The sequence below is a fragment of the Bombus pyrosoma genome, linkage group LG3 (genome assembly GCF_014825855.1).
Source record: "Bombus pyrosoma isolate SC7728 linkage group LG3, ASM1482585v1, whole genome shotgun sequence".
In the NCBI taxonomy this organism is placed as follows: Eukaryota; Metazoa; Arthropoda; class Insecta; order Hymenoptera; family Apidae; genus Bombus; species Bombus pyrosoma.
The window spans coordinates 8,724,071-8,748,751 of record NC_057772.1 but is presented as its reverse complement, the minus strand read 5'-3'; the positions used below and the strand labels follow the sequence as shown (position 1 = coordinate 8,748,751).

General features: G+C 27.7%; 3 protein-coding genes across 12 annotated transcripts; 1 reads left to right on the top strand and 2 right to left on the bottom strand.

Annotated features, from left to right (window-relative positions):
- Positions 1-2,336: 2,336 nt before the first annotated feature.
- LOC122566042 (small integral membrane protein 14) lies at positions 2,337-7,297 on the bottom strand. Of its 2 annotated transcripts, none has more exons than XM_043722741.1 (5): positions 7,140-7,297; positions 4,447-4,531; positions 3,756-3,810; positions 3,519-3,667; positions 2,337-3,429 (listed from the first exon to the last, which is right to left on the bottom strand). In XM_043722741.1, the coding sequence occupies exons 2-5, from the start codon at positions 4,516-4,518 to the stop codon at positions 3,385-3,387; spliced, it is 321 nt and encodes a 106-aa protein (XP_043578676.1). In that variant the 5' UTR covers positions 4,519-4,531; positions 7,140-7,297; the 3' UTR covers positions 2,337-3,384. The 2 variants fall into 2 exon arrangements, with proteins under 2 accessions (XP_043578676.1, XP_043578677.1); XM_043722742.1 differs by having other exon boundaries at positions 4,447-4,526; positions 7,140-7,291.
- Positions 7,298-7,637: 340 nt separating this feature from the next.
- Positions 7,638-10,488, bottom strand: LOC122566033 (transcription initiation factor TFIID subunit 7). Of its 2 annotated transcripts, XM_043722725.1 has the most exons (8): positions 9,632-10,488; positions 9,440-9,527; positions 9,235-9,363; positions 9,068-9,148; positions 8,616-8,982; positions 8,184-8,537; positions 7,934-8,103; positions 7,638-7,812 (listed from the first exon to the last, which is right to left on the bottom strand). In XM_043722725.1, exons 2-8 carry the CDS (start codon positions 9,521-9,523, stop codon positions 7,795-7,797), a joined length of 1,203 nt encoding a protein of 400 aa, XP_043578660.1. In that variant the 5' UTR covers positions 9,524-9,527; positions 9,632-10,488; the 3' UTR covers positions 7,638-7,794. The 2 variants fall into 2 exon arrangements, with proteins under 2 accessions (XP_043578660.1, XP_043578659.1); XM_043722724.1 differs by having other exon boundaries at positions 9,440-10,485.
- A 503-nt stretch (positions 10,489-10,991) lies between these two features.
- Positions 10,992-21,109, top strand: LOC122566027 (oxysterol-binding protein-related protein 8). 8 transcript variants are annotated; one of them, XM_043722713.1, is made up of 19 exons: positions 10,992-11,191; positions 12,488-12,559; positions 13,276-13,421; positions 13,923-13,964; positions 15,049-15,177; positions 16,305-16,360; positions 16,433-16,663; positions 16,738-16,882; positions 16,941-17,162; positions 17,454-18,001; positions 18,075-18,253; positions 18,339-18,516; positions 18,617-18,713; positions 18,802-18,998; positions 19,078-19,203; positions 19,276-19,524; positions 19,606-19,773; positions 20,032-20,207; positions 20,291-21,109. In XM_043722713.1, exons 3-19 carry the CDS (start codon positions 13,283-13,285, stop codon positions 20,520-20,522), a joined length of 3,114 nt encoding a protein of 1,037 aa, XP_043578648.1. In that variant the 5' UTR covers positions 10,992-11,191; positions 12,488-12,559; positions 13,276-13,282; the 3' UTR covers positions 20,523-21,109. The 8 variants fall into 8 exon arrangements, with proteins under 8 accessions (XP_043578648.1, XP_043578645.1, XP_043578650.1 ...); XM_043722710.1 differs by lacking the exon at positions 12,488-12,559; XM_043722716.1 differs by lacking the exon at positions 12,488-12,559 and having other exon boundaries at positions 10,995-11,191; positions 17,847-18,001.
- The last annotated feature ends 3,572 nt before the right edge of the window (positions 21,110-24,681 follow it).

The window sequence follows — 24,681 nt, the reverse complement described above, 5'->3', positions numbered from 1 at the left end:
TTAATAATAGCAAAAAGTTTATCAATTCTAAAAGATACTGTGTACATATGTAAATAAGGAAAGGAATGTCTTGTGTTTTGTAATAATAATAACAAAATACTAACAAAAGCACGTCAATGCTATATTAAAAGTGTATGTCATTTATTTTCCTCTCTAAAAAATTCGATTATTTCTAGCATATTTGCATAGTACAAAATGTAAATGACGTGAGAATAGAATTTGGTTTAAAAACAAAAATTGAAAAATATTACTAAAATTATAATTTTTAAAGCTAACCTTTTATATTTTTGATGTACACGGTGTCTGAAAATAATTTGTCACGAGTATCGTAGGGTCATTCTATTGTGAAACTCTAGCTCGGTGAAGATTTACGAAAAAGGTGGCGGCAATATTGACTTTGATCTTGAATTTCAAGGTCAAATTTTTTTACTGCATCATATTTTACTCGTTATAAGGATTAACCCTTTGCACTCGAGAGGCGATTCTCAGTTGCTATGGCGTTCCGTGTAGCAACTCGAAAGGAGAATGAGAGGCGACAGTCCCTGCTTATGCTAGATTTCGACCTCTCCAATTGATGAGAACGTAGTATTGGTTCGTAAATAGATTCCTTAGCTCTTTATATTGTTTGTTATGAAGTGTGAAGTGTTACACTTTAGGATGAAGATGAAATATTTCTGTTCAAATTCTTCCAAAACTATGGTTCTGTTAACGTCTCCGACGTTAGTTCAGATTCGACGATCGTGCCAGAAGTATTACAGTTTTGTAAATTTAGAAGCTCTAAAAAAATGGATTTGGAAATTTCTTTAATTAATTCATATATTCTATAAAAAAGCAAAAGAACGAGAAGCCACTGAACCACCTGCGATTTATAAAAACTTTAGTAGACCAGTTGAAAGGAGATATTCGACAACCATGAGATCGAGCTTCGACGTCGGCTGCTAATTGTGATGAAATTCAGTTAAATGGAGAGCTCCATGTAATTTTAAAAAAGGATTGTAAGGTGTGTTCTTACCGAAACGGAGTAGGAGAAAGATACGAAACAACTTATTATTGCGATACTTTTACCGACAAGCCAAGGATGCATCTTGGCACATGTTTTATAAATTATCGTAAAAAAAAATACAGAAAAAGTATTTAAAAATGATATGTTCAAAGATGTAAATATATATAGATTATTAAAATATAATGTTTTTTTAAATTAATTTTTGTATAAAATCATTTTATATTACCTACAAGACACTCGTGGCATACGCGCAAAATCACCTCGAGTTGTTGCTATGCCTGACCGAAAAGGCCGTCGAGTGCAAAGACTCAAAGAAACTATGGATCGCAAATCACCTTCTCAGTCCTCTTGGAAAAAAATGTTAAAAAAAAGTTTCATAAATTTTCGAATTCACATTGTTTGTAATGTACTTATATTTTGAAGTCAGATGCATTAATCTATTACATTAGAATTGCAGATTAATCTATGACAAAAAGAAGCAAGAGTCGAAAATATGAACCAGAGACGGTTTACGAATATTTGCAACGCAACAGTGACCTTCTCTGCGATCATGTTTTGCTTAGAATCGATATCACGATACAGTAAGGCAATATGATTCCCCCTCCAAGCAATGTCTCTTTCTTATCGGCCTGCGTTATGTCAGACGCTTTATAAAATCGACAGCTATATATCAGATATATATCGGGTATATCAGATAATTACAAATAAGGTGAATTCTAAAGTTAATTAACATCTTTTTTCAAGAAAACGGTGGAGTGCGACCCATGGTTCCTTTGAGTTTCGATCCTCGCGATATAGTATAGAATGGAAGTATAGAATATGATGCAATTAAAAAATGACCCTGAATTTCAAGGTCCAGGTCAATTTTACAGCTACTTTTTTGTAGATCTTCACTGATCCAGTAGTGTAGAATGCTATGATGCACGTAATAAATACTTTCTTAAACAAATAGCACGTGTTGTAGCATTTAATATACGTACATTAAATATCCATAGATATGTAATTAGAAAATAGTGTATCGATTCCATAAGATTACTTACCATTACACATATTTTATCTTTTTTGTGAAATACACGTATATTTATAATAATTTTTTCTGATAATTGAGTCTCGCACATGGAGAAATATTATATAATTACAATACACATTTTCTTCAAACGATATAAATTACTAATCTTAAGCAAATGGAAATATATATTGTTATTTAGTTGGAAAATAATAATACTGTATTTTTCAAGAAACAAGACATTAAAACCTTACCAATATTCCACATTGTTATGACACCTTAATCTGTTCTTTTGTTACAAAATAAGGTAAACAATGAAAACAAATATAAAATACAATGCATGTTTATTGTTACATATAAGATGGAGGAATGTACAACAATTAAAAAAGAAGTATTTCATTTTTCATATTCACTATGCGAGCATGGATTACATTAAATTTTATTTTTAAATCATTTTGTGTATAGTAAAACCATTAGGATTCAAATAAGGCTCCAACATAATAGATCATACAAAATAGCACAAATAATGTAATTCAACAGAAATTATTGGGGACACTGGTTCCAATGTTTAATTTTTGTACTGAGCAACATGAAACTGTAATACTATTATATTTAATTTTTCAATCCTATTATAAAAGAAAAAAGATTGCCTCAATTCATTGTATTGTTTTTAATATGTATTGTACGCCTATATCCTCAGAATCCCTCAAAACTAACATAAAAAACATAAATAAACGGCAATATATTTTAGTTCATCGTTACATTGTTTTTTAATTGATCAACAAATTTTAATCTACAAAGTTCAATTACATCTGCTATGAAACTTTATCGAATTTAATATAAATACTAGAATACAATTTCCTTATCGAATTACAGGTACTCAGGCTATTTACAATAATAAATATCAAAATACATTTTTAACAGTTTTTTCCCCTATGATATACAATATGTGCAATCACAGTTCCAGTTTAAAAATCGCAATTTCAATGTTAAAACTGTCATGTGTTCGTAAAGGACTATTTCCAACAGCCTGTGGCACAACATCGGTGATTCGGTTACGTATTATATTTAACGAAAATAATCTCGTTAAATTATATTTTTTTCTTTTGCACAGGTCCCCTGACATGTGATAGATTTTAATAAGTAAAACTGCAGAAATTAAAATGCGTATGTGTATACTCGTTAAAGTGTATAAATATAATGATTCTCAAACTTGTGAAAGGAAGTTATAGTTCTTATTTGGTTAGATTAAATATATACTAGTTATATTTTATAAATCGAATGAATGAATTAATTATTCTCTCTCCAGTTCTTCTGTTATCATAAGTTTGGCAGATTCTACTATGAAAATCCAGTGTTTGTCATATTGCATTTCTTATTGCGATGTCGGTGGAGGTACGGGAGGGTCGCCATTTGAATCCTAAAAAAGAAGTTGTATGAATATTACGATAAAAATCTAAAGTAAGATAAAAACAGAGTTAACTATACTGCAAGTAATGTGCCACTTACGCGTTCGTTATCTCGATCTTTAGCTGTGTTGTTGGTTAATTGACGAAGAGAGTTTGGTCTAAGAACATACATAAGAACAGCGAATCCAATAATTAACAAAGTGGTCATGAAAAAGTTTGAGGACGACGAAGTATCGCGTGGTCCTGGCACTGGAAAATAAATGACGAAGATTATGAATTATGTCGATTCACAAAATTTACATTAACTTCACTAGTAAAATATAGAAAAAATACTTACATCGCGACATGCTAAAACATTCATTATCCGTGCAATAATTTTGATTTTGTCGCAACTGAAATGAAAAAATATACTGAAATGCATTTTATGTACTATTTTTACCAGGTTTTTATCTACTTGCTCATATTTATTCATGTTAGGTAACGTTTGCGAAATAATCAGTAAAACAAACTCATAAAACCGCTTATCGCGACAAATTCTTATAAATCAAACAAAAATAACATATTCGCTATTACGTACATGAAAAATACCTTACCTTAACCAACTTTGCATTCATTTATATGCTATATTGCGAATTTACTGATTGTTGTAAATAAGTCGGATAAAAATGTTACGAAACATACGCATCGTAATAATAAAAGCAAACGATAATGATATAATTTTTCTTGTATATAGCTTAAGAAACTTATGGACATATGTAATACTTTTTTTTACTGTACGATCTTGGGATTTTTATGTCTTAGTCTTTCCATCATTTTGTTTTGACAATCAAACACATTTTTGATATGTTAAGAAACATTTTTATATAAAACTATATTGATAATGATCGTTTATGTTTTCTTAAAATTTAAGAAATTTTTTTAACAATAGAAAAACACGCTTGGATCGGCGATGACCCAAAAGACGTAAGAATTAAAAATAATTAAATTAAAAATAACAACGAAAATTAAAGTCAATCATTGCCACTTACGATCAAAAGCAGACGTTGCATAGCAAATTCGCTCCACATGTATTCGCACAGATCAAATCCCTCGTCAGCCATCGCAGTATCTATGCTTCAAATCAAAGCAAGGGTTAATTATCGTGCATTAAGCTCCAAGTCTAGAATTACATGTTATTATAATCCATATTAATAATTAGGCTATATAATCATATTATGCGGTTATAATAACTATTCTAAAGCATCGTGTGTACAATATACTTTATCATTCGAATAATGAGTTCGCAATACACATATTACATGTTCGCAATATACATATGTAACTGCCTGCCAACATATGTAACACCACTCCTTGCAAGTTCCAACCTTATAAGCAGTGTTTTATTTAATTTACAGTAGATTGAGATCTAATCTGATCAATTATCGGGGAAGATGAATTTTTAATGTCCAAAGTATTTCTTTTCTTCATAAAATAACAACACCTTCCTGTAAGAATATACCCAAGACGTACTCCACGTAGATAGGGTTAAACTATAATAAGTATAAGTCAATAATCTTTTAAACGATGAAAATACCCTCTTTTTATAAAACATATATAAATAAATTTAAACTAACTCCTTTGGCAGATGTTGAACATTTTAACATTATAAAGACATTAAATTTCTAAAATTTGTTCTTATTTTGTAAAAGGAAAGAAAATAATAAAAATTCAAAGTTACTAAACTACATAATTACCATACTAGGAACTTATTGCGTGCATTATCCTATAGAAACATTACTTCCACTTAATGGAAAGGAGAGATATTTTGAGTGTTAGAGATATAAATATCTACCCTGATAATTCACTAAATAAGATTTCGACCTATGATCAATTAATAAAACAAAAAAAACACTACTTACAAGACTGGAACTATAGAAATATAAAGAGCTGAAACTTAAGGAATGGTAGGGATAATGGCGATCAATTAACAAAATAACAGGCCAGTTACTAACACAATACGTATATTACGAATCTCACTATCATAATTATAATTTCTAACAAATCTGAAAATGTATACAGACGCTACAAGATACATATTTATTGCAAATATATATTTCACAGAGATCACAAAAGTATTTAAATAATCAATTATCCATATCAATCCATAATTACCAATAAATCCACATATTCAGCGAGACTATCTTTAACATATATTATAATATGTCCTGTCCATGTATTATAATATAATATATATAATGTATGTTGGCTATTCATGCTGTATATTAATTTTGTACTAAATATATGTTTGCAGTAAATACTATATATATATTTTGTAACTTCTATATATATTTTCCTATTAGTTTCAAAATTTACCAACATAATTATGATTGTCGTATTTTATTAAACAGCTAATAAATTCTCAAAATGTTTTATACACATACAGTATAGATACCATGAAAATTTTCTATGGTAAATATTCAAACATTTTCATGAGCCATTCTATATCAATTCTATGTAACATTATTATTTAGTTTTTGTGCCTTGCATTGTGTTTATATCATAATATATGTATATATATCTGAATAACCGTTGTAAATGAACTCATTTAGATGACGATTATCAGAAACGAAAGGAAATACTCTGAATCGCGCGCGTGAAATGGTATCTTATACTATGTCACTTATAAGGTGGAATTATTCAATGTAATTTCGTTCCACGACAATGCTACAGTTTACAAGTGAAATAAGTAAAGGAAGAAAACATAAAAATATTACAATCATTGTTGTATGAAAATTATCACTAAATTATCGTAACATTAGAATAATATTAGATCATTACATATAATAGCACCGTTTTCTCCGTTTTTATAATAAATATAAAAATAAAACGGATTTATGTTCGTACTCAGTACATTTCTGCGAGATTTATTTTAAGGCATTTTACATGCATTTATCCATTTATTTATATCTTCGAATTTTAATGTCCCAATCTTATTCTCTCATTATCGACAAACGGGAAAACGATTAATATATTAAGAAAAATTTCAAGAAAAGAAAAACTTGGTTTATTTTATTAATAACTAGACTGCGGATTTGTATGTACTTATGGTAAATTTAAACATGTTAAAACGTACAAAATGCACATAATGTGCAAAAATATAGAAAATGTTCAAAGTAAAATACTTGTTACAAGATTTAATGGGTAATATTATGATGGTTATGGTTATTAAAATTTCTAATTCAAATTTCTTGCATATGTTGACAAAACATTGTATGGAACTCGGCGCGTTTCAGCGTGTGATTTTATTTATACAAATGACACATGGAATGTGCCTCTGTTGTTTCTATGTGTATGTTTATCAAACCTCTTTCTGTCATTCTTTTTTTCAGAATTTTAGATTGTCGAATAGATTTTACACAAATACTAGAATTAGGTACATCTTGAAAAATATAATATTAAAAATGATAGGTTAAATGAATATGTAAAAGAATATTTATGTTCGATGTATAGAACAATTTTTACAGAGAATAGTACAAATTAAAGAAAGAGTACAAATGGAATATGATCAAAAAAATTTAACGTACAATGATCAAACAATTATCGAACAAAATAATGGTTGTTTAACAACTGACAGTTCAACAGCTTGCTCGTAGTCCATTAATATTAACGTCAAATGAAGAAAAAAAAAGTACATCAAAGAAATAACGATCGTGAAGGGAAAAGTGATAAAACCCTTACATACCTTAGTCGCTTTGGCAAAATGAGTATAATACGAATAACCTTCGCGATAAAGTAGTATTTAACACTGTATAAAAAATAAGGACGTGCATGTATTTACATCCAATACGTGTCAGCCATTACACTTGTTTGTTATATCTCTAATGTCTCAGTCGAATACTGACGAATACCCAAGCTGCACTTTCATTGGTGCATTGGTTGTGTGTCGTACAGTGTGAGTTGGAATTTAACAATTGGTTGTCTATCGAATAATTGCATGTTGCATAACAAATAACTTTCGAGAATTTTAAATAAATTATTTTTCCTAAATATTATATTTTAAACATTATATTATAATTTCATCTTACACACGATACGCATATTTGGTTATTTATAGAAAACAATGAAAACAATTTGTATTTTATTTAACACTCTATATTTTGTATACATTTTATATACATGTCAAAGACGTGTAAAATAAAAAAATGTATAATTATATACAAATAATTACATATTGTGTATATACATATATTAGATTTTTATTAATTAAAAGAAAATGGAAATTAACGAAATACAATAGATAGATTTGGCCTCTTATTGCCAGGAACTTCACAAATGTAAATAGATATTTTGATTATAATATTTAATTTATTATAATTATATGTATATCAACATTATCCTTACTCTAAGTCTTGAATCTGAAACATAATAATTATATAATATATAATATAGAAATAATACATTAAAAGTACTACAACATAATTACTATTCAATATTATTAAATAATTATTAAATTTATTGAACAATAGTAATACGCACCTCTTGAACCTTTTGCATTTCTTGCGTTAATAAATTATCCAATATTTCTTGAAGTCTTTGCCTCAATTTAACGTTTTCAATGTTGGCTATTGCAAGCTCTTGTTGTTGCCTTCTTTGACGCAGTTCAGCTAATTCCGCGTGTAAAGTCGCCAGACGTGTTTGCAGTGAATCTACAACATTTAAAAACGAATTGTTTGTTCATATACACATTTGTAATACGAATTTAATATATACGTAAATATAACAATACCTTTTAATGCTGAAACACAAGGTAATTCTGAAAAGTTATCTGAAATGATATATTCTGAATGGAATTGTTCAACTTTAGGTACTTTTGATATAGATGTATCCTCTGTTTTTTCTACGTCTGCTTCCATATTATTGTCACTTTGGAACATTTCTTTGCTGAATACTGTGCAAAGTCTATTATTTGCTTCAATATTGCTAGGCCTCTCTGAATATGCAGCTTGCATAGAATTAGAGTCTGATACTCTACTGTCTGCAGAAAGTCGACTATTCTCATCCAATTCCATTACATTTATATTTGCTTCCTCATCATCTTCCTCACTATCACTTACAGGTTCGCCAAATATGTCATGTTCCGCTATACAATATAAACAATAATATTTTATTTATTTTATATTATAATTTCTGTATTTCTGCTTACATTTTACCAACTTACCAACGTCAAAACTTTGAGATGTATTGCCATTGATACTTTCTCTCTTAGTTTTCACTGTACCAGATGACGAGACTTTGCTTGGTTTTGATTGATCTTCATCTTCACATATCACCTCCCACTTAACATTAACTGCATCATTATCCACTCTTAACAAACGTTTAACTTCTTTCTCAATTTCTGGAGCTTCCACATATTTCTTCTTCAACGTTTTTCTAAATCTTCTACGTCTTACATTTTTAGTAGGTGGAGTTATACCATGTGGCCACAGAAATTTTTTATCTACTTTATTAGGATCTTTTTTCTTTTGCCTAACTGGAGATTCTTCATCCGTAGTAGTATGATCATCTTCTTCTTTGCAAATTAACATCTATGAATATTAAAATATAATGAATTATGATAGAAATAAAAATTATATACGTGAACAATATAAAACTGATTACAAATAACTTTACCTGACATATATCAGCAGTTTTATAGAAACTCTTGTTATCAATAGTTTTTAAAGATTCTACAATCGTTGGTAAATCAACAACCTAGAGTTAGAATATTCCTTTTTCTTATTACCTTTTTGTATTATTATATTTATATATAAATAAAAGAAAACCTATTGCGATATTACCTTTCCATGAAGAAGCCAATGATCGAATCTAGCCTCACCATAACGCATATCATTTTCCAGTTTTATACTTAATCTATCTTTTAAAGACAATCCATTCCGTAGTGTTTCTCGTAAAACTCGCGCCGGTTCCTTAAAAAAATTAAATCATTTGTTATAGTTATACAAAATTTCATATTATTCGCTTTACTACTTAAAATGAACTCACTGGTGGTAAACGCAAAATAAATTGACTTTCCAATTCTACTTGAGGCTCACTTTTTTTGTAATCTGTATTTGGATGACGACTCATATTCCTTCAAAATTAAAGTATTGTAACTTATAATAAGTCTTTCTAGAATAATTTATAAATAAATCGAAACTATATTCTGTCCAATTCATAAATGACTGTGATCTGTACTTTAAGTGTTCCGTTTCACGATCATATAAACAGGTCTCGACGTCGATACCCAAACACCGAAGCCTGCTGAAGCCAAGCGAAAACTGGAAATTGAATCATGAAAAATCAACATGGAAGGAAAGAAGGTTTCCGTTTTGCGCATGCCTGACATGCTATGTATGTCTCATACAGAGATAAAGACACTACTCATTTGTGTCTATCTCGCAGAACGAGAACTTCGTTGTCTTCCATTTTGGTCTTTCACAATTCAATTTTCGGACGGTTTCCCCTAACAAGTGTCGATACTTGTTTATATGATCATGGTCTGTCAGTTAATCGAGTCAGAAAAAGTAAACATAACTAGTCACGTTACACTACACTATAGTCTGTCTGTCTGACATATTCCTATGTTCATGGTCCAACGAGACAAGACAGTATACTTAAACAAAACGTGATTGCAACCGCAACAATCACGAAGAGATTATGGATGGACTATACGTATTGGCTTTTAATTGCTAACGAGTTATGATATAAAGGGATAACTATATTACTGCAGAAAATGTTTAGATTGAGCTGTTTGATACATTTGTTTAAGTGAAATAGATATATTTGCTTAATTTGTATCATCCGTGATTTATATTAATATTGTATCTTCCTATGGTTTTCTCATGTAAGAGGTTATGTTCGTAAAACTAGTTTCCTATTTTATACCTCAGAATCGTGAATCCCCGACCCTATTTTCCCTAGTAATTTTATTTAACTCTGCTTACTCGGTTCTTTGGATAGAGATAGAGATACATACTAAAACTAGAACTGTTTGAACGTTCAAAATTTGTAATTTTTCATAGAAATTTTATCAGTTTATATTAATGCACTTTTAGGTATTTGAATGATTTTTTAATAAAAGATATTGGTAGAAGCTTATTTCTTTTGCATTGTATATTTTTTCATGCACCTTTCATTTTGATTCCTTTGGTACAAGTTTTATATCTTAGTCATTGGTAGTTTTAATGTTAAACAAAATGTAAAAAACTAGTTTATCTTTTATTATGTCTAACTTCCAACAACATTACCTTTATTATAAATAAATAAAATAAATAATATAATGATAATATATATTAATAATATATATAAAGTGACATATAAAAATAATGCTAATAAATATAATGAAATATAATAAATATAGATAATATAATGATTACATATAAAGAATTGAATATAAATAAAGTAAGATACACAAGAAATATATCTCTGATCGAAATAATTCATTCAATTTATTAAATTATCTTCTATGGATACGGATAAAAGGTTCTTATTTATTATGACTCAGTTATATGACGTAATGATAGCCACTGTCCGGTTTGTTTAATGTAAAAGAATATATAGGTAGCGTTTCTTTTAGATTGCGCTTAGTGTTGTTCTGAGGACGAATTAGATTTAAATCTATTCTTTAGATATTTCAGTTATAACTCACACCTTACGCAATTATATCATATTTTATATAAAATCAGTTTCTATATTACACATTTTTACTTGTGCAACGTAATATGTGAAGAAACGCATGGGCATCAATAAATTCCGGTAAATAATTTGCAAAAAAATTCTTCATATAAGTTTCTGACAAACAATTGACACAATCTATTCTCAACATCGAGCATGTAAGATGTTTCTTTCACTATACTTTTTCGGACGATATCGATGATACGTGTATGTATATATTTATTGCAAACTATTCACAATTTCTATCCATAAAAACATTTTTTTTTTTTAATTTTATTGATTTATATCATACACGACAAGAAAATATTTATCGTATGATTTTCGTATGATTCTTTAGTCCTATTATATATTTCGTTCACTGAATAATGATTTTATTGATTGAATAATGAATTCAATTGGAGATCGTATTAACGTACTTAATTGTTTCGTTACTTTACGGATACAGTGGTTCATGAAAGTACTTGAACACTTACTATAGAAAAATTTAAAGTTTATATTATATATGTTATATAAAATACTTTGGAACATTAGCACTGTAATGAAGTACGACTATGCTGATTATATTAATCAGATTTGGAACTAATCTGAAAATGTATATAGAAGTTATACGAGATATTTATTGCAGACATATGTATATTTAGTGAAAGACTAAAATTATAGCATGAATAGCTATCTTAAACATACATATGTACATATGATACATATAATGAGTGTTAAAAGTGGTCGTAGTAAATATTTGGGTTTATTAATATAATGAAACTTGATTGGATATTAATACATAATATAATGGATTATTTAAATATTTTTGTGATCTTTGTGAAATATATACTTATACTAAATATGCCTTTTATAATTTCTATACCTATACAGATGCTGCAGAAAATATTTGTACATCACTGTATTTATTATAGCTTTACATACTAATTAATTAGATTCCACGATATTAAATTTCATATCATTCAATAGTATTTTTATATGACCATGAAAATTTAATACTATGAAAATGAAATATAGGACCTGGTAAAAAGATGCTTCGTTGGAAAATAATAAAGGCAAATACTTTTTGTAGTCACTGTACATTTTCAGATTTGTCTCAAATTTTATAAATATAATCATGATAGTCATTTACACTCTGTATAGTGCAAATGAAATTTTAAAATGTTTTATATAACACACGTAATATATTCGTAAAAGTTTTTATAAATGTTCCAATGCTGAGTAACTATAGATCGTGTGTGTCGTTCCTGGGAGCAATTTTCGTTCGTTAAAATGTTTACGCTTTATCGAATCTGCATCAATAATAAGGAATATAATAGCGACGTTTTATGCGTCGTACATCTTCATTCTGAATAACTTAGTAGGCCCATATGTTTATAGTTAAGCTATAACAGTAAGTGATCAATGGAACATCGGACTTTGCGCTCGCGCCGTCGTACTTCATTCGTCGGTGTATGTATATTCTCTTTTCCTTGCTTCGAATGTTTCTACCTAAATCACTAAAAAAATCAGTTAATTTTCAAATCGTAATTGAAATTTTAATTCTGTATATAATGGTGAATATGTAATATTCATGTCGACGTCCTTTACACTTTGATACACTTCCTATAAGTGTAATTAATCATTATCTGTTATAACATATATAAGTATTGACTGGACAAACAATTGTTCGAAATCAGGTAAGTTGTGATTACTTTATTTAATACCTTTTTCAGATATTCATTTTGTAAATAATTTATTTTAATAGTAATATTATTTCTATAACTTTAGATGTATGATGATATAATGATGGGATATCTAATGCATTTCAGGCATATTACTCAGAATTTTTGCTTTGTTATTCTTGTTGGAGTAATTGCTATTCGTTATAGTGCTTATTTTGCAAAGAAATGCATCACGTAAAGTTGCATAGTTATTTAATTATCATTACATAGCATTTTATAATGACATACATTATCTACTGTGTCCATTATTACGATCTGTACCATTCTTTTAATCTTGAAAATTACTTGATAATAGTTGGTGTATCTATAATCATTTTTCATTTTGCAATATTCACTTTTATTTTTTGTTTTTGTTATTGTTATTGTTGTTATATATGAATTTTTTTATATTAAACTCCAATGTAAAATTATATAGTAAGATCATGTATGTTTTTAATGTAATAGGTCCATCATGATTTCCCAACCAATTGTAGTACCTGGAGGTGAGCATCGAACATCACAATCAGAAACCCACTCTATGTCTGTTGGAAGTACATCTGATTGCTTTAAGACCATGACACCGCCGAATGTAAGCAGATCACTTAGTAACCGTAAGTATCATATAAATATTATAACATTTATATTGTTAAAAGATATTTTAAAAGTCATTTTTATACTCTTAAGAGCAAATGTACCATGAAAGGAGAAGTTATGGATGGATAATTGATGAATATAAATATCAATTTACTTGTATATATAATTATATATTATGTATGTGGGAATTACATATTTATAGCAAAGAAATATGAACTATAGAACAACTTTTTTTTATTATAATTTAGGCAATGATTAGTTTTTAGTGATTTAAATGGATAGTTTTGCCTTGATACATATATATATATTATTTTTACTATATTATATTATACTCTTTTTTTTTTATTACTAACATATATTTGTAATTTGTTATATTTTTTCAAGAAGTAAGTTTTGAAATTATGTATGTATATCTATATTAGTGGCTATATTGTCTATATAATTTTAGTGGCTAAGGATATTATTTTAATAATTTATTGAGTATTATTTGAAATGAATATAGCAATTATCATTTAAAGGTGTTAGTGACAGTGGATATGGTACATTACCAAGTAAGCTAGGTAGGCTTATTAATATATATTGTGTGCATATAGTAGCAAGCCTCAGTATTAGAATCATAAAGATAAATTAGTAGATGTGTGTATACACATATGTATAATATTCTATTTTCAGATTACACATATTATTAGCATTCTCTTATTTCCAATAACTTATTGCATCATCACTTTATATTATCAAATAAACTATAAATAAAATTTTCAATACACAAATTAACTTCACTTATTGTTTAAATATGACCTCCTTTAACATTATCACATTAAACAAAAGGATAACTTGTATTATTAGAACTATTAAAACGCCATGCTATTGAATGTATCAGATTAACATAATACATTCATGCTGTTAGCACATTTTTCACTTTTTAGTATGTCATAGTATATTATATAACATGAACATTTATTCATAAGTTTATATAAGGAATATTATATGTAAGCTAGAAAATAATGTTCTTCATGTCTTTAATACTTCTGATGCATGAACCAATTTTATGTTACTCAGTGTAGTATAATAGATGCATGTGTTAGTATTAAAAATTTATTATTATTCCTGTCTTATAGTTTTCAATAACATGTAAACAGTATTTTTATTTAGAGACATATTTCTTAATTTTTAGAACATATATAACATAATGTACATTGTGACAACAATATGTAACTTGTTGTGCATGTAACCTTTTCTGGTGCATTTATGGACCTTTGCATGTTGTAATAGATGTATACTATATATGTATACTATATTTTTAGTACTAAAGTTTCTTTGCTTTTGCAATTTAATAAATTTAATTAACATTTGGAGCTACATTTTATATAATTATGTTTACTGCAAATTCTGTCTTTAAAAATTAATGTTATTAGTAGTTCATAACTAGCGTTGCTGAAATGGATTTATATTTTAGAATGCAATATGGTGTAATTTAATCTTAGTATCTTTATTGTTAAGTAGCTTATAGCTCAAAAATTTTTAGAGATTGTGATTTTGAAAGATAGATATTTATATACGATTGAAAAATACATATTTACATGAAACAGTTGTAAAAATATTGATAAATAGTAATTGTAATTGTGAACAAAACTAAATATATAGAACCAGTGGATCAACAACTTCGACGAAGCAGTGTTCAAGTTCAATCTGCAACATTACCTAAACTTCCATCAACAGAGTCCCTATCAACAAGTGTAAATTTTGCAACTGCTGCACCTCCACTATCTCCAGGTATAAACACAAAGCTATGTTAATATCATAATGGACAATTATTCGAAATTTGTCAGGTGCTTTTTTTAACTTTTGTGTAAATTATTACTATTTCTTGTACAAGTAGTTGATTAGCTGTAAAGAACTGCATATTTTATTATTTCTTGTTTGGCTTATATTTTCCTTTCATACTATGCATATTATTATTCAGATTTGTAAGCTCTGAAATGTAATTTTTGTATATTGTATAATCTTCTTTGGCTGACAAATTATTAAATATGTATATTAAATAGATTACTATTATGAATATAAGTTTTAAATAAATAATATTTCTGTATAATAATTACATATAAAACTTATAGTTTATAAGTATTACATAAGTTTAACTTATGACTAAGATAAATACAATCAAATTTTGTTGATGAAAAAAAATATACGATTAAAAAGTCTAATATGAAGATGCTAACTGCATAATGCGTTATGTTAATGAAGCTATTATATGAAATAATTTTATTTGTATAACATACTGTACTCTGTAATAAATAAGGAAGTGTAAACTATTCTTTTTCCAATTCTATAAATTTTTCAATGAAACTTGTGAACTTTTTTATAGAACAATGAGTTTTTATTTCTGTATTATTGGAATTCTATTTGCCAAGCTTGTTATGTGAATGTTTTAAGTTTGATTGTTTTTAAGGCTTCCGGTTTTAATTAATTGTAAATAAAAAGAAGTTATATTAAAATTACTAGTGTGATAATCATAATTTTTTATATAATTCATTAAATCATTTATCAACTTTGAGTAAATATTATCATTTGCATATTTTCCTTATTTTAACAAACACATCTAATATGAAAATTAAAAAAATATTCATAAAAGTTATTAAAGATTTTAGTTCATAATTGTATTTAATAATTTATCTATATATAATATACATTGTTTTAAATGATATAATTCGCATACTAAAATTATGATAAATATAGATATGTTCTGAATGTTTAATATTTTTGTTTGTAACTATTTTTGGACATTAATATTTATTGCTAAGTTAATATTTAATGAATGTAACTGTATTTTTATGTTGTTACAATATCAGTGTTTAATTGATATTTAAAAAAATAATTTGTGAATAATTTAATTGTTATAGGTTTAACAACTACAATGGGGGAAACAAATCAAAAAACAGATAATGCATCTGATAAGGTATAAAATATTTAATGCACTGTTTTAAGACATTGAAAAGGTATTTATATTTTATTTTTGTATAATTTTTAGTCTTTAGATTCTTGCAAGTTAACAAGAAAAGAATCATATAAGGCTCAAAGAAAAAATTACCGGATGGAGAAGAAAAGAGTTGCCAATGAACTCTTAAGTTCGTTTAAAGATCCAACTGTTATTGTTATGAGCGATTGGCTTAAAGTTCGTGGTACATTAAAGAGTTGGACAAAACTGTGGTGCATCCTGAAGCCTGGTTTACTATTGCTATACAAAAGTCCAAAAACAAAAGTGCTCATTTATATTACTCTTAAATAGAATATTTATTTGCTTCATACATAATTATACTCATATACCTATTACAGAGTAATCACTGGGTGGGAACGGTTTTACTTAATACATGTCAAGTAATAGAACGTCCAAGCAAGAAAGATGGATTTTGTTTTAAATTGTTTCATCCCTTGGAACAGTCAATATGGGCTCCAAGAGGTCCAGAAAAAGAAGCTATTGGTAAATAATGAATTTTCTAAAAATGAAAAAATATATTTCTACTTAATCATTTTTATAGGTGCGGTTGTACAACCTTTGCCAACATCTTATTTAATATTTAGAGCACCTTCACAGGCAGCTGGTAAATGTTGGTTGGATGCACTTGAATTATCTTTACGTTGTTCATCTTTAATAGTACGCTCAACAAGTGCATTACCGCGTGCTTTACCACATGATACTACAACAACTCATGAAACTCAGTGGAGTGAAGCAGATTATGAAAAACACTTTGATGAACATGGTAGGTATAACAGAACAATATTTTTTATAATGTATCAAGATGTATGTTATATTATATAAAATGATAACTTTTACTCTATTATTCCTTTTCTTTTAAGAAATTTACTTGATATAAGACATAACATTTCTCTTTTATACATTAATACATTATAATTGACTTTAGTACAAGGACAGCACTCAGAAAAATATTTAATTAAGCTTCATTCATGGAAGTTATTGGTACTAATTATATTGTTATTGTCATTCCTTTCCTGACTTTTGTCACCTTAAACACTTGCTCTAATATCCACAGTATGCTTGTCTAATTATGCTCCTCAATCACCTACAACACCTCAAAGACGTTTGTTATCATGTCCTCAGCCTTTAACACCTTCTATGTCAAATAATCCTAAAAGTGTTTGTCCTTCACCAACTCCAATGTTTCAGCAGTTATATCATGCAGTAGCATATTGGGAGAAACAATTTTGCGATAAATCTCCACCTGTCGCTGCAGATACAGATATTATTTTGTCTTCGAATACTGTAGACATGTTAGGTGATGGAGATACTTATCCCCATTTTGAATCTTCTATCTCCAAGCCTATTACGTCTTGCACTCGACGCATGACTGTTCCTTCTGTACATGTCCTGGAGTATGATACTCCAACAGTAGTAACGCTAGATCCTATGCACTCCTCACATATAGACCTGGACGACATTAGCCAGCCAGAGAACGGAGTAGCAGCTGATGCAGAAATTAGTGCATCAGACAGTGAATCTGAAGGGTCAGCTAAAGAAGATCAACAAGAAACAATTAACGAAACTCTATATGTTGCGAATGAGCAAGAAGTCCTTGGAGCGGTAAAATAAATTATATTGTATTGCGTCTTATCCATAATCGAAACTAGAGTTTTTATATTTGTGTTTGATACAGGCTGGAGAAGTAGTTACAGAATTACAGGAAGAACAAAAATCTTTAATATGGTTCTTGATGAAACAAGTTCGACCAGGCATGGATTTATCGAAAGTAGTCTTGCCGACTTTTATTTTAGAACCTCGTTCGTTCCTAGAAAAACTGGCTGATTCTTATTACCATGCAGATTTATTGTCCCAGTAAGTATAAATTTGTAGATTTTGAGAAACATTTGAATAAAATTATTATAGATACATATATGTGCTTTGTTTCTTGTTCTTACAGAGCAGTAGTGGAAGATGATGCATTTACACGTATGAAAGGTGTTGTTAAATGGTATTTATCTGGATTTTATAAAAAACCTCAGGGTTTGAAGAAACCATACAACCCGCTTTTGGGTGAAACTTTCCGCTGTTATTGGCAGCATTCTAATGGTTCAAGGACTTTCTATATAGCTGAACAGGTGTACAATTATTAAAATTTTTTAATTTTTTGTAATTATATGTACTTGCTCCATCTTTATTACTACTACATACTTATACGAAACATTTCAATGTTAATAGTTATCTCATCATCCACCTATATCAGGCTTCTATGTTACAAATCGACAAGATGGATTTACTATTAGTGCTACAATTATTGCTAAATCTAAATTTTATGGTAAATATATATATGTTTTTTCATAAAAAAAAAATGAAATGTTTTGCTAAGACAGTCATTATATGAAAATATACATTCCATTTTTCAGGAAATTCAACATCAGCGGTTTTAGATGGTGTTGCAATACTGACAATGTTGCCCAGAGGAGAAGATTATACAATGACGATACCTTACGCCCATTGTAAAGGTATTCTTATGGGAACATTATCTATGGAATTAGGTGGGAAAGTTCATATAAATTGTGAAAAGACAGGTTATCATACTGAACTAGAATTCAAACTCAAGGTAATATGAATGTTACATAAACTTAAAATAATAGTCATAAAACTAATTATATGTGTTTGTGTGATTACTCATTTAATAGCCATTTCTTGGAGGTGCAGAACAAATGAATCAAGTTACAGGAGGAATACGGCTAGGAAAAGAAACTCTTGCTATTATATCAGGCTATTGGGATGGTCAAATATTAATTACAGATAAAAGAACTGGGGTATGTTGATTATTTAGGATTCTATACACAGTAATTAATAGTTAAATTGAACTGTGTCAACTAATCTTGCAGCAAGAAAGTGTGTTTTTCAATCCTACTCCAGAAATACGTAAAAAGAGATTGAAAAAGTACACTGTACCTCTAGAACATCAAGGTCCATGGGAAAGCGAGAAATTATGGTACGATGTTACTCAGGCAATTAATGGCGATGATCAAGTTGCTGCTACTGATGCAAAAACTCAATTGGAAGAAGCACAAAGAGAGCGTGCTAAAGAACGAAAACTTAAAGGACAAGAATGGATTCCTAAACATTTTGTTCAGGTATTAAATAATAATAAAAGAAACTGATTTTGTAAGCTCCTATTTATATTCTGAACAATATAATTTTTTGAATATTATCAGGATATTATAACGGGTAACTGGGTTTATCGACATGCGGATGTTCGACCATGGGATCCTAGAAATGATGTTGTACAATATGAACAAGATTACATAGTGCGTACGAAAACTAGACACAAAACACCAATTATGCGTACTGGAAGTATCGTATCAACTGAACCACAGACACAGGTATAGGAATTAAATAATGTAAATAATACATTTATTTTGTAAGTAAACAAATTTTTGATGAAAACAAAATAATTTATTATTTTTATTGATGATTACTAATTATAATACAATTGTAATCATTCAAATCAAGATTTTGATTATTTATATCAATTATGTTCTGAAAGAGGAAGAAATAATCGTGTACTATGAATACATTTTCTTTTTTTCACTTTTTTAAAACGAAATAAATAATTTAAAAGTTTATCACTTATGTTTCAGGTTCCACTTCTTCAAGCTGAGTCACGTTCTTCGCTTTCTGTATTAAAATCTTCCAAAAGACAGTTGTCTAATAATTTACCATTAACAGAGACCGCTCATGATTCTGGAAGTTCCTCTGCAGAGGTACACTCAGATTCTAGTCAGTCAGTAGGTAAAAGAAAACGTTCTACGGCTAGGTAAGTTTTTCTATTATTTCTCGATTATAGAATAACGACTAATAATACTTTCCTTAATTTTAAACATGGAAATATTTTTTCAGGATAATGGATGTTATAAAGGACATAGAAAGACAAATGTTAGAACATGGTGATAGACTTAATCATATAAAACACATATTAGAACAACTTGCTATAATACAAAGAGAACAAGTTTATCAACACCATAGTATAAATATGTTGAAAAGCTTCATTGATACGATTCTTGTTATTATAATAGTTTTCTCTGTACAATACTTTGTAAAAATATGGACCGATGAACCTAGTGGAGGTTGAAGAGTATGATAACAGAATCGTAGTATAAATTGTATATATTATTTATCTTCTCTCAATTCGGATTATCAGCTTTTGCGTCAGGAACAAGCTTTGAAAAGAGAAATCTTAAAATTTGAAGTACCTAATTTACAGGTGTTTTTATCGGAGATAATAAAACACGCCGTTTTTAATAGAATACCGCTAAAAGGATAGAATAAAAAAATTTAGAATTATTAAAGATATACTTATTCAGGTAATCGCTGTGCAATGTTATTTTATTTATAGCTTTTGGATAGTTTAATTTTTGATTTGTAAGATGATACGTTATAGCTATATAAATGTAAGCTATATTTTCTAGTGATTAATGTAACACTTATAGTCTTTGTTAAACGCTTCTCACGCCATCAATGAACTATATAAGGTAAAAGGAATTTTTTTGAGCTTATCAATAGTAATATTTTGAGCTTATATATAATATTTTATGTGCTAATGCACAAGAAAATAATTATATATTTATTCAGAAATTCTAATGACGTTGTAGTATTTACTGCAGGCGCTCAATAGTAAAATGTATTGATGATAATAATAAGATAATTGTAAAGATATAACAACATATGTTATTATAAATTTTATTATCTTGGGATTATGGTGACTATAAAATAGGAAAAGCTAATTGCAGTTTAAAGTAATATATAGAATTAATTTTATAGTGCATCAGTATTATTATTTTGATTAATACAATGAAATTCCTAATAAAATAAGTATCAAATATTAAAATTGTGCACGTGATATGAAACAAGAGTTACATCCAAATTTTTGGTACATAACTTAAATCATGAATTTATTTTGTATCATTTGCATCTTCCTGTTAATAAACATGTTATGATGCATTTAATATTAGAGCAATACTATGCTTTTATATTTAGAATGAGTTTTATTGATGATTGTTTTATACTTATATAATTTAAAGCATGTTTCTAAATATGTTTACAAATGATTGAAAATTTCTTGTTATTTTATTAAACATACTTAAATGTTTACTTCAAAAATAAAGATGAACTTCTAAATAGAATATCTTTAGTAAAATAAAAACAATTTGGACCACAGTGATTCCATTGTTGAAGTATCAATTTGTGATGGATAATTTTTTAATTTAACAATATATCATATCAAATTAAATATATTGACAATATACATACACTCCTCGCCAAAAAGTCTAGGTGTGCTATCTTTAATTTCTCAATGACGCGTGTAAAGTTTTTCGTCTGTAACGCATAATATCGAAACATTATGAGCTCAGAATATGCGGTTCGTTGAAAATAATTAAAAATATTATAAGGTTTAATGTGTAACAAAGAAAATTGTTTTATTTTAAGAACGAAATGATAGCACATGTACAATAAGAAAATAATAATCAACATAAATTGTAACTAACAATAATTACTTATCAAACATGTATACTTATTTAATAATGGGTACATGCCCCTTTATTTTCTATTACTTCTGTTGTACGATTTGGTATCGATTTATATAGTTTCTGACTTAACGTATCCCATTCGGGTACAATTACAGTTTTTAATTCTTGTACGTATTGATACTGCTTTTCATTCGCGTATACGCCGTGAACAAGTTCTGCCCAGCAATTTTCAATACTATTAAGGTCGCGGGAGCGTGCAGGCCACGGCAAAATAGATATATTATTTACATTAAAATATGATTGGTTGAAAGATGTAATCAGGTCCAGAAATGCGTTCTGCATGATTACTTGAACTTGATACTTGTCTTGCGGAAATAACCGATGCCAGCCAAAACCATCACGCTGCCTCCTTCCATTTGTCATCGAATTGCTGATATTGTCTCTTTTCTTAAGTCATGAAAATAATATTGGAACCCATCAGGACCATCCAAATTGAATCTTTTTGCTCGCTTATCACAATCGGATAACAATGACGGCCGACCAGTACTTTTCTTTTTGCCATAATCTTCAACATTTTTTAAGAAACTGTGTATTACTTTACGATTTGTTCTTATTACTTTCGATATTTTTTCTACTGCTAACTGTTGCTGTTTTAGTTCAAATATTCAGACTCGTTTAATTTTTTTCCGCGTCCCACATACTTACAAATTTATATACCATTGTACTGTAATCTTTACTCGTTGATAGATCATGAACTACTGAGCAATTTCTAAACATATTAACAGAGTGTGCTATCATATCGTTCTTAAAATAAAAATTTTTTTTGTTACACATTAAACCTCATAATATTTTTAATTATTTTCAACGAACCGCTTATTCCGAGCTCATAATAGCTCATTGAGAAATTAAAGATAGCACACCTGGTTTATCTTTTTGGCGAGAAGTGTATATAATAAATACATTAATGATTCTGTATCAGTTCAAAGTTTCAAATTGACTTTTTAGCTAAGTATAACAAAATAAAACTTTTAATTGGTAGTCAATGTCCTTGTTTATGAAAAAATGACATAAAAATAAAATTTAATTGATGTTTTAATACCTTTACTTTGATTAATATGTAGTGTACATACTTCAATAAAACAAAGGACAGATAAATCTTTGTATAAATAATAATTCATTTATTATTAGTATAAATTAATTTCGTTTATAAAAATAAATGCTAAATAATATGATCTATAAAATTTCAATACCATCCTTTACTAATTTTTTATATATATAGAAATTATTTTTCTTTAATAAATATGCATAAATATTTTTTAACTTTTACTACATATTTAATACAATTTAAATGAATATTATTTTTTTTAAATAGAGGAGTAAAATATTCCTTAATTATTAATATTTTTATTTACATAAAAATTATGAGAAAGATTATATTCAAATTAATGTCCTGCTGCATGAGTTTTCAGGCACTTAAAGCACTACAGTAAAAAGGAATCATTAATCAAAGTTTATATCTCGAGTGAGTAAGATATAATAATAACAAATAGCTTTTGTTGGAAAACATACAAGAAAAAATACAAAATACAAATACTATTTATTAGTATTTGTAAACTGTAAACTTGGTACTATATGAACAAAGGTGTCATTTTATGCTTGTTTAATTTGTTTTAACATGCTTTACAATATAATAAGTAAAAATTGTTAAAATTCGTTAAGTACGTTAAAATTCAAAAGTGATCTTGAGTTTAATATAAAAAAATTTGTTTTCATTATGATAAAAAATTTCAAAAATGTCTATTATTGTTATATGTCGTTCATTTAACACAAATAAATTTTGGTTATTAACTTTTTTATTCAAACAGCTGAAAAATCATAAATTATGAGAACACGCTGTATATTCCATATTTCTTAGAGCACTGCAATTAGCTGTAAAATTTATTTTTGTTGGGTAAATTCACATACCTATTAGATGTTGAATCTGATTTAAATTTATTTAGTCGGTATTTATAAAAGACAGAATGACCGATATTCAAGTATGGCTTTAAAATCTACACCATACTTTGCACAAACGTTCGTAATTGTTTCCTATTTTTATTGTTTAATTTTCTATATAATATAATCCTTTATAATAATTGAATGATTTTTGATATCTCAAAGCAAAAATGTTAGAAGTAAACCAAGAAGTATAAGTATTGTTAAATACATAAGTATCTTCTAATTATTTTTTATGATATTTATCACGTCGTAAAATGCTTTCCGTAGTAGAGTACCTGATATTTTTATATTGTAACTTATTTAAGTTCAAAAGATTATAAATATTAATTCGTTGTGATAGTTCGATGTGTAGTGTTAAGATTATCAAAACAAGAAAGAAGGTATCGTGGAGTAATTAATAATATTCTTATGTTATAAATTCAGACATATAAACTTTATATGTATAAAGAATTATATATATATATAAATAATTAAAAATGTATACTACTTCAGGTTTCTTAATGTATGCATACATATGTATCTTTTTAAATATTTGCATCATTTTGATTTATTGTTTGTATTAAGAATAAATCGATATATTGTAAGTAATATATAATATAATAATAAATAAAGAACATACTAAAAAACAAAATACAAAAATAACATTTACAAAACAATCTGTTTAATATTTGTAAGAAAACACCAAGGAAACACAACGTGAAAACGTTCAGCTTTTTTATTATATGAAAAATTATTATGACATAACTTATAAAAATGCGGATAATA